This window comes from Coregonus lavaretus (genome assembly GCF_964263955.1).
Source record: "Coregonus lavaretus genome assembly, chromosome: 17".
In the NCBI taxonomy this organism is placed as follows: domain Eukaryota; kingdom Metazoa; phylum Chordata; class Actinopteri; order Salmoniformes; family Salmonidae; genus Coregonus; species Coregonus lavaretus.
The window spans coordinates 20,759,752-20,780,722 of record NC_140004.1 but is presented as its reverse complement, the minus strand read 5'-3'; the positions used below and the strand labels follow the sequence as shown (position 1 = coordinate 20,780,722).

The 20,971-nt window shown below is 45.5% G+C and overlaps 2 protein-coding genes across 3 annotated transcripts; one reads left to right on the top strand and one right to left on the bottom strand.

Moving 5' to 3' along the window:
• Positions 1 to 267: 267 nt before the first annotated feature.
• On the top strand, positions 268 to 2,540 carry LOC311145105 (putative cytosolic iron-sulfur protein assembly protein ciao1-B). Of its 2 annotated transcripts, none has more exons than XM_084181291.1 (7): positions 268 to 687; positions 806 to 954; positions 1,061 to 1,172; positions 1,328 to 1,416; positions 1,585 to 1,777; positions 1,875 to 1,950; positions 2,034 to 2,540. In XM_084181291.1, exons 1-7 carry the CDS (start codon positions 549 to 551, stop codon positions 2,266 to 2,268), a joined length of 993 nt encoding a protein of 330 aa, XP_084037417.1. In that variant the 5' UTR covers positions 268 to 548; the 3' UTR covers positions 2,269 to 2,540. The 2 variants fall into 2 exon arrangements, with proteins under 2 accessions (XP_084037417.1, XP_084037416.1); XM_084181290.1 differs by having other exon boundaries at positions 277 to 687; positions 1,585 to 1,786.
• Positions 2,541 to 2,634: 94 nt separating this feature from the next.
• LOC311145104 (U5 small nuclear ribonucleoprotein 200 kDa helicase-like) lies at positions 2,635 to 20,677 on the bottom strand. The gene is made up of 44 exons (XM_084181289.1): positions 20,493 to 20,677; positions 19,928 to 20,091; positions 19,644 to 19,815; positions 19,278 to 19,470; positions 19,006 to 19,160; positions 18,746 to 18,898; positions 18,567 to 18,666; positions 18,336 to 18,472; positions 18,088 to 18,168; positions 17,738 to 17,911; positions 17,475 to 17,612; positions 17,149 to 17,304; positions 16,829 to 16,999; positions 16,455 to 16,648; positions 16,199 to 16,322; positions 15,553 to 15,702; positions 15,275 to 15,385; positions 15,057 to 15,188; positions 14,726 to 14,914; positions 14,363 to 14,560; positions 14,024 to 14,176; positions 13,803 to 13,883; positions 13,307 to 13,390; positions 12,767 to 12,873; positions 12,515 to 12,633; positions 12,239 to 12,393; positions 11,936 to 12,125; positions 11,463 to 11,636; positions 11,124 to 11,284; positions 10,549 to 10,776; positions 10,223 to 10,414; positions 9,880 to 10,058; positions 9,596 to 9,747; positions 9,388 to 9,496; positions 9,164 to 9,272; positions 8,863 to 9,052; positions 8,029 to 8,193; positions 7,724 to 7,845; positions 7,421 to 7,564; positions 4,986 to 5,162; positions 4,705 to 4,865; positions 4,398 to 4,479; positions 4,194 to 4,286; positions 2,635 to 3,985 (listed from the first exon to the last, which is right to left on the bottom strand). The coding sequence occupies exons 1-44, from the start codon at positions 20,535 to 20,537 to the stop codon at positions 3,836 to 3,838; spliced, it is 6,414 nt and encodes a 2,137-aa protein (XP_084037415.1). The 5' UTR covers positions 20,538 to 20,677; the 3' UTR covers positions 2,635 to 3,835.
• Between the last annotated feature and the right edge of the window lie 294 nt (positions 20,678 to 20,971).

Below are 20,971 nucleotides of genomic sequence, written 5' to 3'. Positions count from 1 at the left end.
TATAGCGGTTGGCAACCAACTTTAAGGTGCATTACCGCCACCAACTGGACTGGCATGTGGACCACCCTTCTTTGCGCTTCATCACTTCTTCTTTTTAGATGTATAGCAGACCAAGGTACTTTTGTGGTTATTACCGCCGCTTACTGGGATATTGTGCAGCTACACGTTGGCCGATTTGGAACCGGGTGTCCAGAAAACACATGCAATGTTCATCCTGTACTGATGGGGGCGGTAAGGAGCCAGATGGACTTTAGATCGGCAGCCAGCACTAACAAAGATACAGAGAGGAAGACAAAGTAGGAAGTTGAGGTTGAGCGTTTTCAGTAAAAATGTGGTTGGTAAATGTATTTACATATACCGGATAACAATATCATATTTTAAGTGGATATTAGCTATCTTCCTTGTTTATGTGTGTATGATATTTGCATTATCCCCTTGAAGATACGGTTTTGTTGATATAATTCATAGCTACGACTAGCTTGGTGGTTGCACATTGTGCTTATCAGTTCCCAGCAGCAAGTAGCCGCTAGATAGCAAGCTTACTAGCAATGAAGGACACTTTGGCCCTTCTACAGAAATTCAACGCTCATCCAGATTCCCGCTGTTGGTATGTTGCGTGGAACCCCAAGGGCACATTGCTGGCCTCATGTGGTGGTGACCGGGCCATTCGGATATGGGGAAAGGAAGGTAAATATCACAAATCCACTGTGTGAAATGAACCTTATCAGAAGTGTGAAAAGAACCTTATCAGAAGCATGTACCTGCAGAAACCAGAACAAATTACCCCCTTTGATTGTCTGTGTAGGTGACTCTTGGGAATGCAAGACAGTGCTCCAGGATGGACACCAGAGAACTGTCAGAAAGGTGGCATGGTCCCCATGTGGGAACTACCTGGCCTCAGCAAGCTTTGATGCCACAACCTGCATCTGGAAGAAGAAGAATGATGACTTTGAGGTGAGGGGACTGTGCTTCTCGACCACGGACATCTTACCAAACGCTTTATGATGATGATAGTAAGATATGGCCCTTGAGAGCATCACACTGTCTCTGTTTCTTTCAGTGCTTGACTGTGTTGGAAGGACATGAGAATGAGGTCAAATGTGTGGCCTGGGCCCCATCCGGTAACCTGCTGGCCACATGTAGCAGAGACAAGAGCGTCTGGATCTGGGAGGGTTAGTGCTGCATTAACACAGGAATAAAATACATTTGTATCACATTGCTTGTTTCACAAGTTATTACTTGTGTTCCACATAACATTCATCTGTTGTGTATCTGTATGTAGTTTTGAACAGTCTCTCACCATCATGTCTGTTTCTGTCTTTCTCAGTGGATGAGGAGGATGAGTATGAGTGTGTGAGTGTGGTAAACTCTCATACACAGGATGTCAAGCATGTTGTCTGGCACCCAACACAGGAGGTACTGCCTATTTCATATGCTGTTTCACTCCTTGTACTAAATAGCAACATTATATAATCCTTTCACACCTCAACGCTATTGCAAGGCTTCTCTGGACTAATCGTTTCAGTATTCTGTACTCTGCATTGTGTCTTTCCCCACTGAAGCTAAATTATGTTCTCTACGCAGCTCCTGGCCTCATGTAGCTACGACAACAATGTGTGTGTCTATAAAGAAGAGGATGATGACTGGGAGTGCAGGGCAACCCTGGAGGGTCACACAGCCACTGTCTGGGGTTTGACCTTTGACCCAAGTGGCCAGAGACTGGCCTCCTGCAGTGATGACCGTACTGTGAAGATCTGGAAAGAATGTCAGCCTGAAGGTGGGCAGGGTGAGCAAGATGCTCCATAGATGCAGGAATGTGTGGGGAAAATGAAGGTAAGGATAAACGGCCGATTATTATTATTTATTTTTTACAGAAGGCACAGACGCGGCTTGGAAATGTGTTTGCACCCTTTCAGGGTTTCATGGACGGACAGTGTATGATATTGCATGGTGAGCATCCTCCTCTTTATATAAAAAATATATATTAATAAAATGCAGCCACAGATCCAAGTCAGTACTTATGTTGTTCTCAGGTGTCCGTTGACTGGTGCCCTGGCGACTGCATGTGGTGATGACGGAGTGCGTGTGTTTAAGGAGGATGAGACCGCTGACCCAGACCAGCCTGTTTTCTCCCTGTCTGCCCATGTACCCAAGGCCCACACCCAGGATGTCAACTGTATTGCCTGGCACCCCAAGGAGGCTGGGCTCCTTGTCTCCTGCAGTGACAACGGGGAGATAGCAGTATGGAACTACCAGTCTGAGGTCTGAGAAAATCTACAGTATGCTGGGCCAGTTTGGACTTCCAGATCCAGTGTTTAACAGTACTGAATTTACCTTGTACAATCAAGGGTGCTACCAGCACTGAAATAGTCATGTATTTTGTTTAGATCGTCTTTCTCTTGCAATTTCCTGTTTTAATTAAGTTAGTGGTTGAGTTTAACTGGAGGTTTCTTGGTCTCATGTAATACTGATAAGACTCTTGCCTGTGCACTTGTTTTGTGCTTCATAAATGAATGTGGTCTTCAAGGGTCCCAAATGTGTATTGTTGTCATAATTATGTATTTGAATAACAATACAATTTACACATATTCCAAAGGCATTTTGTAATATAAAAAAAATAAATGTATACATGGGAAATGTTAACTATTTAATCAAAGTTGAGGGGTTCGGTACATTTGGATGTCTAGGTCTGGTGCCAGCTAAAAGTTTCCAGAAACCTTGTAAGAGGAAGAAAGCACTTCATTGTAAGCTATGATTGAAAGTGCCTTAGCTTTGAACACCATTGCATAAAGAAATTACATAAATTGTTCGTAAGGATGATTGTCCTTAGACTCGGCTCTATGACGTAAATGCACAAAGTAAAATGGCATAGTGGGTCAATTTCCGCAACGAAGAGCATGAGTTTCTCAGCTGTTTTGGTCCTGTGGCTACCCAGGCACAAGCACAGATACTGTGTGTGACTGTGAGAGCGAAGTCTTTGCATCTCACTCATCGCAATATCTGCGGTGCTGCTCGTGGCAACATCATTACGCTTAGTTTACCATTACATTTACAGTCAAGTCAATGTTAATTTTTTCTTGTAAAAAAAAGCATTTTACTAAAAAAAACCTAGCAGGTCAATCCATGAATCACATTTAATTGCAGTTGTTGAAACGGTTATAGTAGACAAATTGAGACATATCTTTGATATTCAACAACTGTTCACTAAAATAGTAAGCATGCTTTCCCCCCCATGTACACATCTCTAATTAGGTACTATATACATCATTATTCTCAACTTATGTAAATTCACATTTAAACCAAATTCAAAAACAATAGTAGACATACAAAAATATTGACCATTACCTCAAATGCATGAGAAGATAAGTCCAAAGACATTCAAGGGGAAAAAACGTGACTTGATTGTTTAGCAACAAAACCGATGCATGCACAAGTATGGGCAAAAAAGATAGGGTTGGCTAAGATTGTAAACTATAAACTATATGAGCATTTGTCTTAAATACATATTTACAGTTGTTGGTTAGCTAGTGAATTTTAGCCATATTAGCATAGACATGACAGTCAAAACACCTCGAAACAAGACATGGTATCAAGAACAAGTTAAAACTAGCTGAAACAAGCCACTTATGATTCCCCACATGGTAGCTTCTTGTCATTGTTGCTAGCCATCTGGCCATCCAGAATCCCAACACAGACCTCTGCCCCATTGAAGCGTGCGCATCATTTGTGACGTTCTCAGCTAACCAGTGTATGCCTTATCTAAAGCAAAACCAACAATCCCTACTGATCCCAGTATGGATTGAGAAATGACTCCTTTCCATCTATAAATCCCTGATTAGTCTGAGTCACTGTCTCCATCGCTTTCTGCCTCCTTCACGTCCACACTGAACTTATACTCCTGATCACAGCCCATGTAGGCATCGCTCATGAAGTATAGTGTGTAGTTGTGAACGCCCAGCACTGGTGCAACAAAGTCCAGCTTCACCTGCAGTGGGAGAAAAGGGCACAGAGTGAGGCCAAGCAATGCTGACAGAGGGCATTCACCTTTAAGATTATTTTTGTACTTTGTTTTTACACCTACAAGCCATTTGCAACAATTTTGCACTATATGTAGGGAACTTTCAAATATATACAGTTGCTGCAGTTATTCATTGGCTCCACAAGATCAGATTGATGTGTGGTATTTAACTGACCTTGGCCTTCTGCTGCAGGGTCAGCCTCTTGATCGAGATCAGGCTGTTGGACTTGGGGTCTCCAATCACCACCCACCAGCCCTCCTCACGTTTCTGGAACAATAACAGAACAATCAAATGTTAAACATGGCCATTGTTGAGTTTGGGCTTTTTGAACGAATCAGTAGTGGAGTTCTGACACAAGCTGGTGGGGATGATACGTACTTGGGGGAAGAGTGGGGCAATAACGGGCCCAGTCACCTCCTCTTCTCTCTCCAACTGGACCAGAACCAAAACTGGACCTCCACTGTGAACACAAAGATATGATCAGACACCTTCACCTACTCTGTTTCTCTCTCATTCTCAATGTTCTATAGATTCACTGGGCAGTAGTAGTAACTAGTAAAAACATTATCATTATCAAACCCCTAAGCAAAGGGACAGTTTCCTGTGGAACTGATGTTTTTATATTTGGTCAAGCTATTTCCCCACAACGATCCCCTATACCTATAACAGCCCCCATTTAAATCACCTCTTGATGTTCTCCTTCTCTGCCACCTCGTAAGACAGTTCAATGTTGGGGTAGCGGTTACAGAAGCGAGCCACGTCAGCTATCTGGGTGTCTGAGAGCTGCAGCAGCCCACTACGATCCTCATCCTCCATCTCCATGATGTCAAAGATACTCTCCACACCCTGAGAAATACATTGAGAGATCAGCTTCAAGATACACACCCGAGCAAGATGGCCATCCCTTGTCTGGTAAATGAAAGTGTTACAAATGGATAGAATAACAGGCAGTAGTGGATGTGTTACCTTGTCTGTGCAGCGTTTTATGTGCTCTGAGGTGAAGTAAGGCAGCTGTTTGAGGTAGGAGTCCTTGGACCACATGGCCTGTGTGACCATCTGAGCCAGCTCCATAGCAGCCAGCGCAGGGCTCAGCCAGCCGTTACTGGATAGCACATCTACACAGGCCTGGATCAGACGCACAGCCTGGACAAGACACAACCATACACAGATTTTTAAAACTAGCACAATGAGTTCAACACTATGTCATATCAGTCTTAAGGGGTCAGCATTCTTCAGTTCGGCTGGCGCCGAGCCGAACCAAACGAGTGTGCTCGCATAGTCCCTTAAAAAAACGAGAACAAAGCGGCAATAGTACTGTTTGTCCATTTTGAGAACCCGTAGCCAGGGTTACCCAACTGGCAGCCTATTTGGCCCCACAAGTTTTCGGAGCAAAAGATAATATTGTTTTTGGGACATACAGTGCACTCAGAAAGAATTCAGACCTTGACTTTTGACATTTTGTTACATTACAGCCTTATTCTAAAATGGATTAGATTGTATTTTTTCCCCTCATCAATCTACACACAGTACCCCATAATGACAAAGCAATTTGTTTGCTAATTTATACTAAATAAAACAACTTAAATATCACATTTACGTAAGTATTCAGACCCTTTACGCAGTACTTTGTTGAAGCACCTTTGGCAGCGATTACAGCCTCAAGTCTTCTTGGGTATGACGCTACAAGCTTGGCACACCTGTATTTGGGGAGTTTCTTCCATTCTTCTCTGCATATCCACTCAAGCTCTGTCAGGTTGGATGGGGAGCGTTGCTGCACTGTTTGAATGTCCACTCCTGCGTTTTCTTGGCTGTGTGCTTAGGGTCGTTGTCCTGTTGGAAGGTGAACCTTCGCCCCAGTCGGAGGTCCTGAGCTCTCTGGAGCAGGTTTTCATCAAGGATTTCTCTGTATTTTGCTTCGTTCACCTTTCCCTCGATCCTGACTAGTCTCTCCGTGTCCCTGTCGCTGAAAAACATCCCCACAGCATGATTCTGCCACTAACATGCTTCACCGTAGGGATAGTGCCAGGTTTCCTCCAGACGTGACACTTGGCATTCAGGCCAAAGAGTTCAATCTTGGTTTCATCAAACCAGAGAATCTTGTTTCTCATGGTCTGAGAGTCCTTTAGGTGCCGTTTGGCAAACTCCAAGCGGGCTGTCATGTGCCTTTTACTGAGGAGTGGCTTCCGCCTGGCCACTCTACCATAAAGGCCTGATCGGTGGAGTGCTGCAGAGATGGTTGTCCTTCTGGAGGGTTCTCACATCTCCACAGAGGAACTCTGGAGCTCTGTCAGAGTGACCATCGGGTTCTTGGTCACCTCCCTGACCAAGGCCTTCTCCCCCGATTTCTCAGTCTTGGTGGTTCCAAACTTCTTCCATTTAAGAATGACGGAGGTCACTGTGTTCTTGGACCTTCAATGCTGCAGAAATGTTTTGGTACCCATCCCCACATCTCAAGGATGACCAATGGAAACAGGATGCACCTGAGCTCAATCTTGAGTCTCATGGCAAAAGGTCTGAATACTTATGCAAATTAGGTATTTCTGTTTTTTATTTTTTATATACATTTGCAAACATTTCTAAAAACCTGTTTTCGCTTTGTCATTATGAGGTATTGTGTGTAGATTGATGAGGGGGGAAATTATTTTAATCAATTTTAGAATAAGGCTGTAACGTAACAAAATGTGGGAAAAGGGAAGGGGTCTGAATACACTGTATAAAACACCAGGAAATCAGCTCCAAGTGATTTTAATTTGGGAAATCTATTCCCAAGTATTCCCATGCATAATAGAGAGACACGTGATCATATACAAATGTAAGCAAGGTTTGAAATTGATGTTTTAGTCAAATATTATATATGTTTGGGATTCTTGCGGTCAATTTGCAGTCTACAGATTATTTGTAATAATGTTCTGGCCCCCCAACCATCCGCTTAAGAAAATATATCGGCCCGCGGCTGAATCTAGTTGATGATTCCTGCCATAGCCAGTATACACATCCTCAAAAGTCAGAAAGAGAACTCAAGGTATCTGTAATTCATTTACAAGTTTTTGCAGAGATCTTAGTTGCGCAATTTTGCATCTGACTAGGATGTTTGGTGCAGTATTTCTCAAGTATTTTTTTTTGCATGAGGACGAGTTGTCTCTCGTTGAATGACAACAGGCACTTCATTGAAGAATCCCTACTGTTGACCAATCGCCAACGGGGGGTCATAGACTTCGGCTTGCCTCAAGAAAACATTTAGTGTGCCCGAACAGCTAAATTAAGTCCAAAACGTCACAAAATGTTGTCATAATATATGCAGACTACTTTACTGCTCTACAGATTCCATTTACCACAGCTAAGATTCCAACCAAGTATCTATTAATATCTCATTCAGGGAGCTGTTAGCTGGTCCTCCTCACCTTGCTGAGGATCTCCTCTGTGTCTGACTGGAGCTCAGCGCTCAGCTGCATCCTGGACAAGTGAGCCTGCAGCAGCAGGTTGGTCTTCACGTGGGGGTCGTTGAACTTGGGGTTGTTCAGTTTGTGTGGCACCTTTTGGGCCAGCTGAAAATACCACATATATAACTTGATTAATGACAAGTGTTTCCGGATGAGTATTTGTGAGCAATGAATTCACACTTTCCATTTCCTCCAGTTCTACATGGGTATTTGAGTGGGTTATAAATTCATATTATGATTATTGATGTGCATTAGTATGTTTACCTGTCTGAGCAGGTTGTCGTCATGGTGTTTAATGGGGATGTTCTTGTACTCGGCAGCATTGGAGATGATCTCAATCAATCCACGGATCTTGGTCTTGGCATTCAGGGACATGCTGAACAACTCTGATACAAACACAAATAAAATATGTCAGTAACGCCACAATTGTTGTACCTAGCAACACGTTATAAACTCAATGATGGATGTATTCTATTTCAACAGTTGTTTAGTCTATGCGGTGGTTCACAGTATAGGTGATGTGACTGATACAGCCATATTTAGTGATAGTTGGTTGTGGTAGTTCTCACCAATGGTGGTGTAGTTGATATAGTAGTAGGCAGCGATCATGCCCAAGTTAAGCGGTGCCACGTCCATCTCATCCTCGATGCTGATGCACTTGGACTGCTCCAGATCATGCAGGGTGTTCTCCACAAGCTCTGACAGGTGGTCTGATAGGTGACGGTGAGACATGCCTGCAGGGGAGGGATGGAGAGCAGCAGTTTAACATTAGACTACACATATACTGGTAACTGCCTAAATAAAGCAAACACTCAAGTAAATGAGGGATACAAAGTATATTGAAAGCAGGTGGTTCCTGAGTTAAGTAATTAACATCCCATCATGCTTAGAGCCATGTATACAAATGCTGGGCAGGATATTATTTTGGCTGCCATGGCTATGCCCCCATAGGATGACAATGCCCCGATCCACAGGGCACAAGTGGTCAAAATTGTTTGATGAGCATGAAAACAATATGCCATGGCCGTTTCAGTCACCAGATCTCAACCCAACTGAACACTTATGGTAGATTCTGGAGCAGTGCCTGAGAAAGCGTTTTCCACCACCATTAACAAAACACCAAGTGATGGAATTTCTCGTGAAAGAATGGTGTTGCATCCCTCCAATAGATTTCCAGACATTTGTAGAATCTATGCCAAGGTGCATTGAACTGTTCTGGCTCGTGGTTGCCCAACGCTCTATTAAGACACTTTATTGGTGTTTCCTTTATTTTGGCAGTTTCCTGTATGTCTGGAAAATAAGTCAACTTCAACTTAAAAGCATATCGTCCAACATCTTTATAGCCCATCTGTAAGAGTGTCAACAGTAGAGAGCAGTCAGATTGCTGTAAGTGTCTGTCTCACCCTGCAGGTTGTAGTAGTTGGGGTTCTGGGTCATGCGACGGTACAGGAAGGTCCAGGTCAGGTAGTCCACCGCGTCCTGTTTGTTCTCCACTGTCTTGGTGACGATCTCAGCGTTGAAGTGGTCGTGCATGCAGTGGTCCAGGTGAGATTCCACCGGCAGGGGCTCATACAGGAACTTCTTGAAGAAATCCTACATTTGAGAAAAAGAGAGTAGGTTATAAATGACAGAATGATGGAGTGTGCGAGACAGAGAGGGAGTGAAAATGGAGAGGGAGAGTAAAAGAGGATATTGCCAATGTACCTTTTTGGAACCCTGACACATGATGACACAGCGTCCCTCATCGTCCTGCAGGGGCCGGTTGGCTTTGCCTACCATCTGGAGGACATCGTAGATAGGGTAGTCCACATAGCTGGGGACAGAGAGGACATGGTCACTAACACACTCAACCTGAGGCAGGAGGAGGTTCTGACTGGTAACGATTTGGAAATGTAGTCGTCACCAAAACCAGTGTCGTAGCTACTTACGCATGGATTTTGCCATTGTAGTACTGGGTGTCCATGACAACAACCAGGTGAGCAGAGATGTTGGTGCCCCAGCAGAGGGAGCGTGAAGCCACCACAACCTGGACTGCACCTGCAGACAGAGGACCAGCCACAGCATGTCATTTAACAACCACACCCCATAATTCCTCTAACTAGGCATCAGCAGGTCTAATGGCGTGGCCAGTTGTACCTGAGTTGAAGAGCTGCTCCACGATCCTGCGCTCTGTGGTGGACAGGCCCTCGTGCAGGTAGCCCACCCCATTGGCCAGCGTCTCCTTCAGGGTGCCGTCCGTCACCTTCTCCAGGAAGGGAGCCAGGTCCTTCTCAGTGCAGTGCAGGAACCTACAGGGAGATAGGGACATCTGTTACTGCTCTGAGACCTCAGGTTACAACACCTATCATTATTGGATACCTATTAAGAGTTTTAACCCCTTGCACCACTCAGAGATTAAAGGGTGAGGTTATGGGTCTGACCTCTGAGGGACCACGTCAGCAGCACAGAAGGTGAGGATGTCGATGGCGGTGAGGCGGGTCTGTCGGCGGGACGGGACGAACACCACGGCCGGTTTGGAGGGGGAGTGCTTCATGATGGCGTGGTACACTGGCTTGGCCATCGAAAGCAGGCGAGTCTGGGTGTGACTCACATTGAAGCCCTGAAGAGAGACAGCCATTACAATGAGGTTCAATTGAGAAGATGATATTACCCAGCCAAACAATAACATATTTTATGGACAAATCCTTACTGGTGTTATATCTGATAAGGGCAGGTTGATGATGATGTAACATGTTGAGAGGACATTAAAATCATGGTTCAGACCTGGATGTGCAGCTCCAGAGGGACAGGCCTGACGTTCGGGTGGAAGTTGAAGGTTGCTGTGGTGCTGCAGCCCAGCCAGTGGGCCACGTCTTTGGCGTTGGATAGGGAGGAGCTGAGGGCCACGATGCGGATGGGACGCTCAATCTGAGATGAGATGTACCTCATCCTGGAGCAGATCACCTCCAACACGGGCTGCAAGCAAGACAATGAGTGTGAATATCAATGTATTTTACTTCACGTCAAACAAGTATTGTATAGTTGCTATCTAATCAAAGCACTAGGCAGGTGTATATATAGGTTTTATCAGTTTGGATTCATGGCCTTACTCCATTCTCTCCTCCAATGAGGTGAGTCTCGTCCACGATGAAGAGACTGACGTTTTGGACGTTCTTCCTCTGCTTCCAGCGGCGCGACAGGATGTCCCATTTGTCCGGGGTGCTCACGATGATGTCACCCTTCCCCAGCAGCTTCAGGTCAGTGCTAGTCTCTCCCGTCAGCAACACCACCTTCTTATTCAGAGCATCCTGGAACTTCTGGTGCCAGTCAACAAACACCTAGACACACAAAGGAAGATGGTCAACGGAGGTGTAAGGAATGGGTAACAGTGTGAACAATTAGAAGTCAGATGAAAACCACATTATGTTGAAAGGGGCAATCTGCAGTTGCTACATCCAAATGAATGATATGTACCCATTGATTCTTGAACTAAGCTCATAACTTATATTCGTCAACTGTCATACCCCACCAGAACCCCAAATATAAGCTTGTTTTATTCCAATGTTTGTAAACAAAGTATGTATAGCCTCAAAACATGATTAAAACTATAATTGTGATATTTGAGGGTGGGTACTTTTCTTCAGCAACTTTTAAAGTTGAAAACACTCCATATTGATAACTGTACCTGTTCAGCCAGGGCCTCCATGGGTGTGATGTAGACACAGCGTCCCTCTGCGTTGTGCAGCAGCATCCTCAGGATGGCAAACTCAGCACAGATGGTCTTCCCACTGCCGGTGGGGGCTCCCACAAACACGTTGTCGTCACTATTGTACACAGCGTTGAACACTAGAGGAAGACAGACAATACCACAGTTTACTCACAATTTAAGCACCAAAGATATAGAGGCATGTGCCTGATCGAAGTCATTGAATGGGCCACATAGATCTTAGAGGTCAGATGGGTGAAGTTAGAAACTGTTACCCTACATGGTGACACTTAAAGAGAGTCTCAGAGTGTGTCTTACCCTGCGTCTGGATGGGGTTGAAGAAGGGGAACTTGTTCTGGTAGAGGGTCTCGAAGGCAGCATTACGGAGGGCGGTCACAGGCAGGGGCTGCAGGTCCAGCAGCTCAGTGGGAGGGGGGTACTTCTCTGGCAGGATCAGGTGGCGGAAAGACACCGGCAGCTGGGTCTCACAGGCTGAGAGGAGGAGAGAGAGATACATTTTCAATGAACATCCTCTAAACTATATTTTCTTATACAGTTTAATTAACTACATTTGACATATTTAGCAGATGCCCTTATCCAGAGCGACTTACAGGAGAAAACAGGTTTAAGTGCCTTGCTCAAGGGCACGCCGGCATTTTTTTTTTTTGCCTAGTCGGCTCCGGGACTCGAACCAGCGACCCTTCGGTTACTGGCCCAACGCTCTTAACTATAAAAAAAAACAAAAAACAACTCATTTACTAATAATAGCTAGCCAGAGGATTGTCACTCACACAGCCAGTGGTCCGAGGCCACACGGATGAAGTACTGTGGGGGCAGAGGCTCGAACACGGGCACAAAGAAGGTGACCAGGTGCTCGTCCTGGGCGTACTTGGCCTTGAGCAGGAAGTACTCGTGGTGTAGGATGACCTCACTGTCCACATCCTCCACCAGTATCCAGAAGGCCTCTGACGAGCCATGCACCTGTAATGGCCACAGTGTGTTACACAGTAAGAAAGACCAAATGTAATCTGAATCCTGTTAAACTACTATAGCTTGAGGGTACTAAAACAGATCCACATATAGAAACCACTAACCTTGTCATCCCACTGGAAGTCTGGTGTGATGGTGAGTTCCACCTTCAGTGTGGAACGGGTGATGGGCTGCAGGTGGACGGCCAGGTCCAGTTTGGGGAACTGGTGCACGTACTTGTGGATGGTCTTCCCCATCTTGGGCATGCGGATCAACTCACCTGAGGGACAGAAGGACTTTAATGACAACATCAACAACCGGGAATGAATCAATGAGAATGTAGTGTTAGTGGGTGCAAGTCTGAGGTGGGGCATTTGGAGTGGACTGCAGAGCAGACTCACCAATCTCATTGTGGTTGAGGTCATAGAGGCGCTCGAAGGGGAAGTTCTTCTTCTCAATCTTCTTGATGACTTCCTCTGGGAGTTTCCTGAACTGACGCAGAGGAGACATGGACTGCCACCTGTGTAGGAGGGACACATTCACACAGGGAAGAACATCACATTTCATTCTAGCCTCGTCATGTAATTCACTAGGACTGTAGACTAAGGTGTTAATAAGTGAAAACTAGGAATAAACAGCAACGGTTAACTTACATCCTCTTGTCAATCATCTTGCAGAGGTTCATGGTCTTGTCTGTGAGCTGTGCCCATCCCCTGCTCAGGACGATCTCAAAGATTGCCCGCATCAGTCTTCCAGCACTCTAAGGAAGGACACAATTGAAGCTAGAATCAGAAGTTGAAACAATAAAGCGTTCACCCCGCCTGTTTTGGTCAAAAGGTGAGTGATGGGCCTGGAGAAATGCAACCATACTCAAATTCATAGATGGAGCTATGGATGGAAGGACTGACCATCCATGATATCAAAATGATAGTTAACCATGTTGAGGATATACAGTGTTTGTTTACATTTATGCTGTTTACAATCATTGGAGTAAAACAAGATTATATTTGGGGTTCTGATGGGGTACAACAGTTGAACTAAGCTCATGAGGTATTGATAAGTTATATTCTTCAAGAATCAATGGGTATATATAATTATACCAAAATTGGATGTTGCAACTAAGGATTCTACCTTTAATAGTCAGAGGCTGGTAACATACTTACATCAAATCAAATAAACAGACTTGGGCTTACCTGTGTCACATAGACCATGTCAGCCATCAGAGCAAAGCCCTCCAGTTTGAGCTGAGAGATGTAAGCCTGGAGCAGCACGTTGATCTTTAATAAGAACACACCTCAGAACTGGTTCATAGTAATACATACTGCAGTGGTGTACCATATCATTGATCAGTGTTAGACCTAGGCTCAAATATATATCTGTATTTGATCATTTAATATCATTTCTGTGTATTTTCTAATAATGTGGCCCAAATCAACTACTTCTATTGGATTTCCTATAAATAGCCTACTATTTGAAAGTATCTTCTTATTTCAACTACCTAGGTTAAATGCATGGGAGTGTATGAGTCAGTGTATTTGTGTATTTCCAAATACATTCCAATATTTAAGTGCTTGTCTTTTCAACAAACAAAAAACATCTAAATACTTACTTCCAAATGTCTTTGAATGTAATTGAAATACCCTAAATAGTATTTGAACCCAGGTCTGATCATTGACACATGTAGCATACCTTGGCACTGGGCTCCTCAATGCTCTCCTTCACTGGAATGGGAACTCTCTCCAGCAGCTTCTGCAGCTCCAGCTTCTCTTCCTGAAATAAATCCCCACGTGAGCATTTATGTATCTGTAGCCTTTTACTAGTAACTAGTTTTGTGTAGATCCAACCAAAAGCTCCCCCCCAAAAATGTGTGGCCTTTAGTAGTTGATATAGTATCCCAAAGTGGTGCATACCTCTCTGACAGTGATGTTCCTGAACTCTGAGGAGAGGGAGAAGACGCGGAACAGCTCGATCTCACTAAGGGTGGGCTTCAGCAGCTGGTTGTAGGTCTGGATGGAGTCGTGGGTTATATAGAAGTGACTGGCGATGCGACCCAGGTCAGTAACCTTCAGGGAGGGATGCGAAAATGTTGCCCAAAATATAATCCATCATGCACATCAATTTGACTCATTCATATCAATAACATAATCTTTGTTTTCACCATCTTAGAATCTTGAAGAGAGTTCTCAATTGGTCAGCATCATTGCATTGATCAACCTGGACAAACAGAGAATGTGTAGAGCGGTGTGTACCTGGAAGGCGCCGGTCCTCTTGTCGTACTTTACCAGGCTGTTCTTGTCCAGCACGTTGGCTGCAGTGTGGATCAGGTCCATCCTGCGGCGCTCCAGCAGGGGGTCAGAGCTGCGGTCGTCATGGGAGACCCCGTACAGGGTGGGGTTACGGAGCATACGCACGTACAGGTAGGTGTAACCCAGCCAGTTCACTGCGTCCTGATGAGGAGACAACGAGAGAGGAGTGAGCACTAATGATTCTAGCTGACCAGTTTCTGTACAGGTAAAGTGCAGTCTCAACAGCACACCACAGCATGTCTGTATGGTTATTAGTGGTGAGTTGTGTGTGTGTGTGGGGGGGTGTAACTCCAGTTATACGCTCACCTTAGCATTCTGCACATTGCCCAGTACTATCTCAGCGTTGAGCATGTCCGCCAGCTTGGACACCATCTGGCTCTCGATGGGCAGCTGTTGGTTGAGCAGAGACAGGTAGTACTGCAGCTCCCCGTGGGATGTGATCAGGATGCCCTCTCCCTTGGTGTCGTACTGAGGACGCCCGGCTCGACCAAGCATCTGAACACAGCGAGGTGTCATTCAAACTCACAAACACGGCCAGACTTTGAGGATTATTTAGCTAAGAAATTACACTGTGCTACAATGAAGTCTAGCCCTGTGTATGTATCTCAGTAGTCTAATCCAGCCAGTGCAGACTAACCTGTAGAATGTCCAGGGCTCCCAGCTCTGTCCATCGGCCTTTCTCTGGGCTGTACACCTGGGTGCCTTTGATGATGACAGTATGTGCAGGCAGATTCACTCCCCAGGCCAATGTGGCTGTGGACACCAGCACCTGAAACAGACGGACAGAGCCCTTTCAGTGAAACAGGTCCGGTGACATTGTAACAATAACTGACTGTATTAGAGCAAAGAAAATACCTGGATATGGCGATCAGCAAAGAGATCTTCTACCAAGGTACGGTCCACTCTGGTCATACCAGCATGATGGATGGCAAAACCGTAGGGTAGCAAGTCCTTCAGCTCAAGGTTCTGGGGGATGAAAAAATTGATGTAATGTTTAGGGAAATGTTTTTTTAAATAATCAGATTTTGGTAAGATTTGGTTTTCAATGATATCCATAAAATTCTGGACATTTCCAGAGTTTAAATAGACTGACAGCTAAAATCAGTCTCCAGGTCAGAATCATTAGAGCTCACCTTGCACTGCTCTGCTTCAGTCCTGAGGACCTCGGTGGAGGCCGAGCCCTCCCTCAGGAACAGCCCCAGAGTGTCCTTCTCCAGACACATGTCCCTGATGGCCCGGGCCGTCTTCCCCGTCTCCTTCCTGGAGTGGACAAACACCAGCACCTGAGAAACACGGACACAAGTTAGCACAGGGATACTAGATTGTGTGGTACTGTCTGTTGCTCTTCCTCTGATAAACAGACATTGGGATTTTCTAGAGCTCATGTTTTGTGTTGGTCGCAATGCGGAGTCAGATGATGGTTAAAGAACACTAGACTCAATTGGCCCAGCGTCGTCCGGGTTAGGGGAGGCTTTCGGGGAGGCTTTACTTGGCACATCGCGCTCTAACGACTCGTGGTTGGCCGGGTGCCTGCAGGCTGACCTAGGTCGTCAATTGAACTGTGTTTCCTCCAACATGGTGCGGCTGGCTTCCGGGTTAAGCGGGCGGGTGTTAAGAAGCGTGGTTTGGCGGGTCATGTTTCGGAGGACGCATGACTCGACCTTCGCCTCCCGAGCCCGTTGGGGAGTTGCAGCAATGAGACAAGATCGAAATTGGGGAGAAACAGGAGGTAAAATACAAAAAATTAATAATAATAGCACTAGGCTGAGCTGGCCTCACCTGGTTCTTCCCAGCATGCTCCATGATCTTCTCATAGACGATCTCATTCATGATCTGGAAGCGCTTGATGGCCTTCTTCTCAGTGATGCCCACGTATGTCTGCTCCAGAGGCACTGGGCGGAAACTACAGGACAGAAAATACCATTATACTTCTGCTTACAATGCAACCACTCACAAGTCAAAACCTGTTAACCTGAAGTAGGATGATAAGTAAGAGTGTGGAGAGATTGTCCCTCCTTCCTGAGCCCTGGCTGACCTGTTGTCGAAGTAGAAGAGTCCCTTGGCGGGGTCCACGCGCAGGCAGGTGGCCACGTCCTCGTAGTTGGGCAGGGTGGCACTGAGACCCAGCAGACGCACGTCCTCCTGGGTCAGCTCCACGTTGCGGATGGTCCTGGCCACCAGAGACTCCAGGACTGGCCCACGGTCGTCATGGAGCAGATGGATCTCATCCTGACCATAAGACACACTCAGTTACACACAGTACTTACACCCAAGGAGTTTAGAACTACAGTTTTAAAAATAATGTTAAAGAATGTAAATGCTTGGGAAAGTAATGGGATGTTTGACTAAACACTCAAAGGATCTTGCATTAAGTCCACAAGAGGACTGTTTGAGAGTGTCTGTACTTACAATGATGATGAGGCGCACTAGCTGGGTGTAGGTGCGCTCGCCTCCTTTGCGCGTGATGATGTCCCATTTCTCTGGGGTGCAGACGATGACCTGGGTGGCGTTGATCTCCTCTTTACACAGCTGGTGGTCTCCTGTCAGCTCAGACACTGTGATGCCGTAACTGGCCAGACGCTGGGAGGGAGACAAGCAAAACGGATCAAACAACAGGACATTATGCCGTATTATGATTTATTATACAAACACAGCTTAATTGGCAATTCAAACCCTTGACAGCATCTAACACTGAGTTCTGACCCCATAGAAAGGACAACAAGTCTCACCTTACTAAAGCTCCCCACCATCTCCTGTACCAGCGAGCGCATAGGAGCAACGTAAATTATCTTGAAATCGTCCAAGTTGATGGTTCCGTCCAGGTTGATGTGCTTGCCGATCTCCCTCAGCATTGCCATCAGGGCCACGTTGGTCTTGCCTGCCCCCTGGAGGCACCCAGGGAAAAAGACAGAGGGAGACCATACATAGGGATAAATTAGAAAACAAAACAAAGAAAGTTTGACAGTGGCACTTTCGAACATATGCAACATGACAGCATGCTGAGCAGAGGTCTTGGGAGAGAAGTATTATAGTTGACCGTGGTTTATTTACTAACCGTAGGAGCGCACACCAGCAGGTTCTCGTCGGTCTCCATAGCAGTCTTGAACAGTTTGCTCTGGATGCGGTTCAGGGTTTTGAACCCTTCGAAACCTGCCTGGGCATACTTGGGAAGCTTCTCAATGGTCACCAGCACCTAATAACACAGATAATCAATTACGAGGCTTGGCTGACAGTTCTTGAAAACGAGACCATTCACTTGCTAAAAGCCTCAGTACTGACTACAGTAAAAAAAACACATACACAGGCGCACACACAAACCTCATCGTCAGCGAAGGGCTTGGGCTTGAGGGCAGGAACGTGCACCTCCTCGTAGCCTTTCCGCTGCTTGCGGAAGGAGCCGTCTGGTAGTTGGCACCTCTTGTTGGCCATGAAGTGGCTTCCCTGGGTGAAGGCCAGGTCCTCCAGGTCCAGCAGTTGTTTAGGGGTCATGGTCTGAGAGGGGGTAAATGATTCAAGTTAGTATTTAGCATCAATGTATTCATATTAAATGCGTGAGCGGCATTGCAACGTGTGTCATGTTTGCAATGTATGCGCAAATCGCCTGTGGACTACACAGTGGGTTGACGGGCTATATTCATGAGTGCATTATTCATGGTTCTCCTCCTCACCTCTCCATGGTCGATGTCCATAGACTCCAAGTCATTGTCCACGCGAGACTTCCTCACTCTCTCCCTGCGAGATCGCTCCTCCTAAAGACATGAACACCAGCCATTGTTTGAGACCAAGGGAACCAACATTAAATGTTTAGCTGATCATTTGTTTATGTATTTCAGTCTGTTCCATATAGTTTATATTGCACAGTATAGAAACAATGATTTATCCAGTGATTAATGCAACAATGAAGATGGCGTCTTACCCTAATAATATCCTCCTTCTCAGTCTCCTGCAGCTGGTAAAGAACTTTGGACAAGTCTGGATCTGCCTCCATCTTACCTATGATCTTCTCCTTCTCTGCTTCGCTCTGAGCACTTGCCAACATGGTACAGTACTGGACTGTGAAGGAGGAGAGAAATTGATTATGAGTGACGTTTCAAATTTGGTAATGCAAGCTGTGATTGTCTCCGTTGTGAAAATGACAGCTACTCACTCATCCGGCGATGCTGCCGAAGGATTTTGATGAAATCGAAAGTGTTGAATCCCAACAGTAAGACCAGCTGGTTCTCACATTCTCTGTCATCACTGGCCGTCTGTGGAACACAGAGACAGTCAGAGACCAAGGTATCCACACAGACACAGGCAGACACACTGAAACAAATAAACACACACCTTTAGGATCTCCAGAACCTCATCTGCTTTCTTCTGAGAGATTATGGCATCGTCATAGAAACGGCTGAGCTGACGCTGGAGCCAGAAGGCATCGATGTCACGAGGGTGCAGCTCCTTCTTTTTGGCAGTCATCACATCACCTGTCACACCAAGCTACAGGGGAACATAGAGATACATGTTTATTAGTGCAACGGTTTAAAAATACATAGTAGTTTAGTATGAACACAGGTGTGTGTTGTCATGTGAACGAGGGGTCTTACGTTGGCCGTCAGGGTGCAGCCCAAGTCTGCTTCCTCTCCTTCACTCTCTTCATCTGAGCCATCATCTCGCACCTCCCCAAACTGGTCCTCATCACCCTCTTCCTCATCAGATTCAAACTGGACATTCACCCCGTATGTTTCATCAATGTTGTCATCTGTACGGCGAAAAATGTATTCGTTTGAGTGCATAATACTAGCCTAGAAATGAAGGCATGGTCGAGTTGAGTGAACATGATGTAAACATTCCTTTAACATTGTGTTTGTTTCCTTACCCATGTTCTGGAGCTCTTTGTCACCCCCGTAGTCACTGATCTTCTTGCCCAGGTTGACCAGCACGTGGTAGCGTGTGTCATCTGCAGGCCCTAGTAACTGCTCCACTTCACGCCGTCTCTCCTTGTCCCTCATCTTGTCATTCTTCAGCACAGCCAGCACCTCGTCAGCTGCTCCACACAGGATATCTCTCGGCTGCAGAGACAGATACACATCACAGGCATATTCAAGTCATCATTGATTTGAATATAACGTTGTTAATTCCACCATTATATATTGTCTGCATAGTGTTCTTCAAACTTTTCAAATCAATGACTCTTGAGACAGACTCATAATTGCACAAGTGCCTTAATGATTGTTTATCTGACCTGATCTCCCAGGGCAGCCTGGATGAAGCTGAGAAGGACCTCATATGTCTCCCTGGTCTCCTTGGTCTTAGGCTTGTACACGATGCCCACCATCTCATCAATGCCCTCTGACAGGAGGGTGAAGCCCTTCATCTTGTTCATGTCGTGCCTGTCCTCATCTCTCTTCCTCCTCCTGCACAGTTTAAAAGACAAAGGTGGAGGGAAGAGTCATACATGGGTTAGTTAGTCAAGAAGTGATTCAGACATGCACCAGGAAATAGACATGAAGAGGCACTTGTAGTTACTTTGCCCGTCTCTCCTCCAGCATTGAAGGTTTGGTCCTCTGGGACTTGTCACCCATCTTGGTTCCCCCCAGCTTCCCCACCAGGGACAGCACCTCTCCTGTGGGCTCATCACGCCTTGTGCGGTCAATGAGCGAACGGTCCGCTTGTAAGACCAAGTTGGAGTTCTATTATTGGACAAGAGACAAATGTTAAAAGGAGGAACTGTAATGCAATGTAAACTTGCCTACACCAAGTTATTCTTATGCTGGCTGATTATACAGAGTTACTGAGGCCCAAAAACTACTTATTTTGAGGAATTCGTGTTTCCCAACATTGGACAATCAACTGTCTAGCTAGCAGACTAGTTAGTTAACTTATCTCGCTAACTAGCTAGTAACTGGTCGTGCAAACGCGGCTGGTTAGTAACCCGTAACTTTTGTCAGTTTTGGTAGTTAACGTTACACGGTTGTGTCCAGCTACGCTAACTAACGTTAGACACTGCGAACTAGCTACCTAGGCGCAACAAAACAGTGAACATATTTCCAAGAAGCTAACGTTGGCTAACTTAGTTCAATTTCATACTCACCGCTTTGTACTCATACTGCAAGCTACGTGCAGTAACATCTGCCATTGTTGAATTAACGTTACCGCACTTTTGTTGTTCAACAATGGAACAATAAATACAGGTAACGTTAAGCAGAAATCCTCTGTATCAATACACACTTAGCAATACGTGATGTACTTTTTGTAAATAAAAGCGTTGGTCATCCGTTCCGGCAAACACTCTCCAACAACAAGCACCGAATCAGTCACTACTTCCGCTTCCGTCCGTGTTATAGGTGAAATTCGAGGTTCGTTTTTTTTTTTTTACAGTGCTCTCTATTGACTCGATGAAGCATCACCGCTCTGGCCAACTTCATTATTGCAAAGATATAGTTTTCTAGAATCTAAACTCTGTTAAGTGGATGTAGCCTCCCAATATGTCAGTGCTGCATCTGCTAAGAAATGCTTTATTTTATTGCACATGCGGTATTGCACTCGCCCCACGAACACACTCAGCACAGT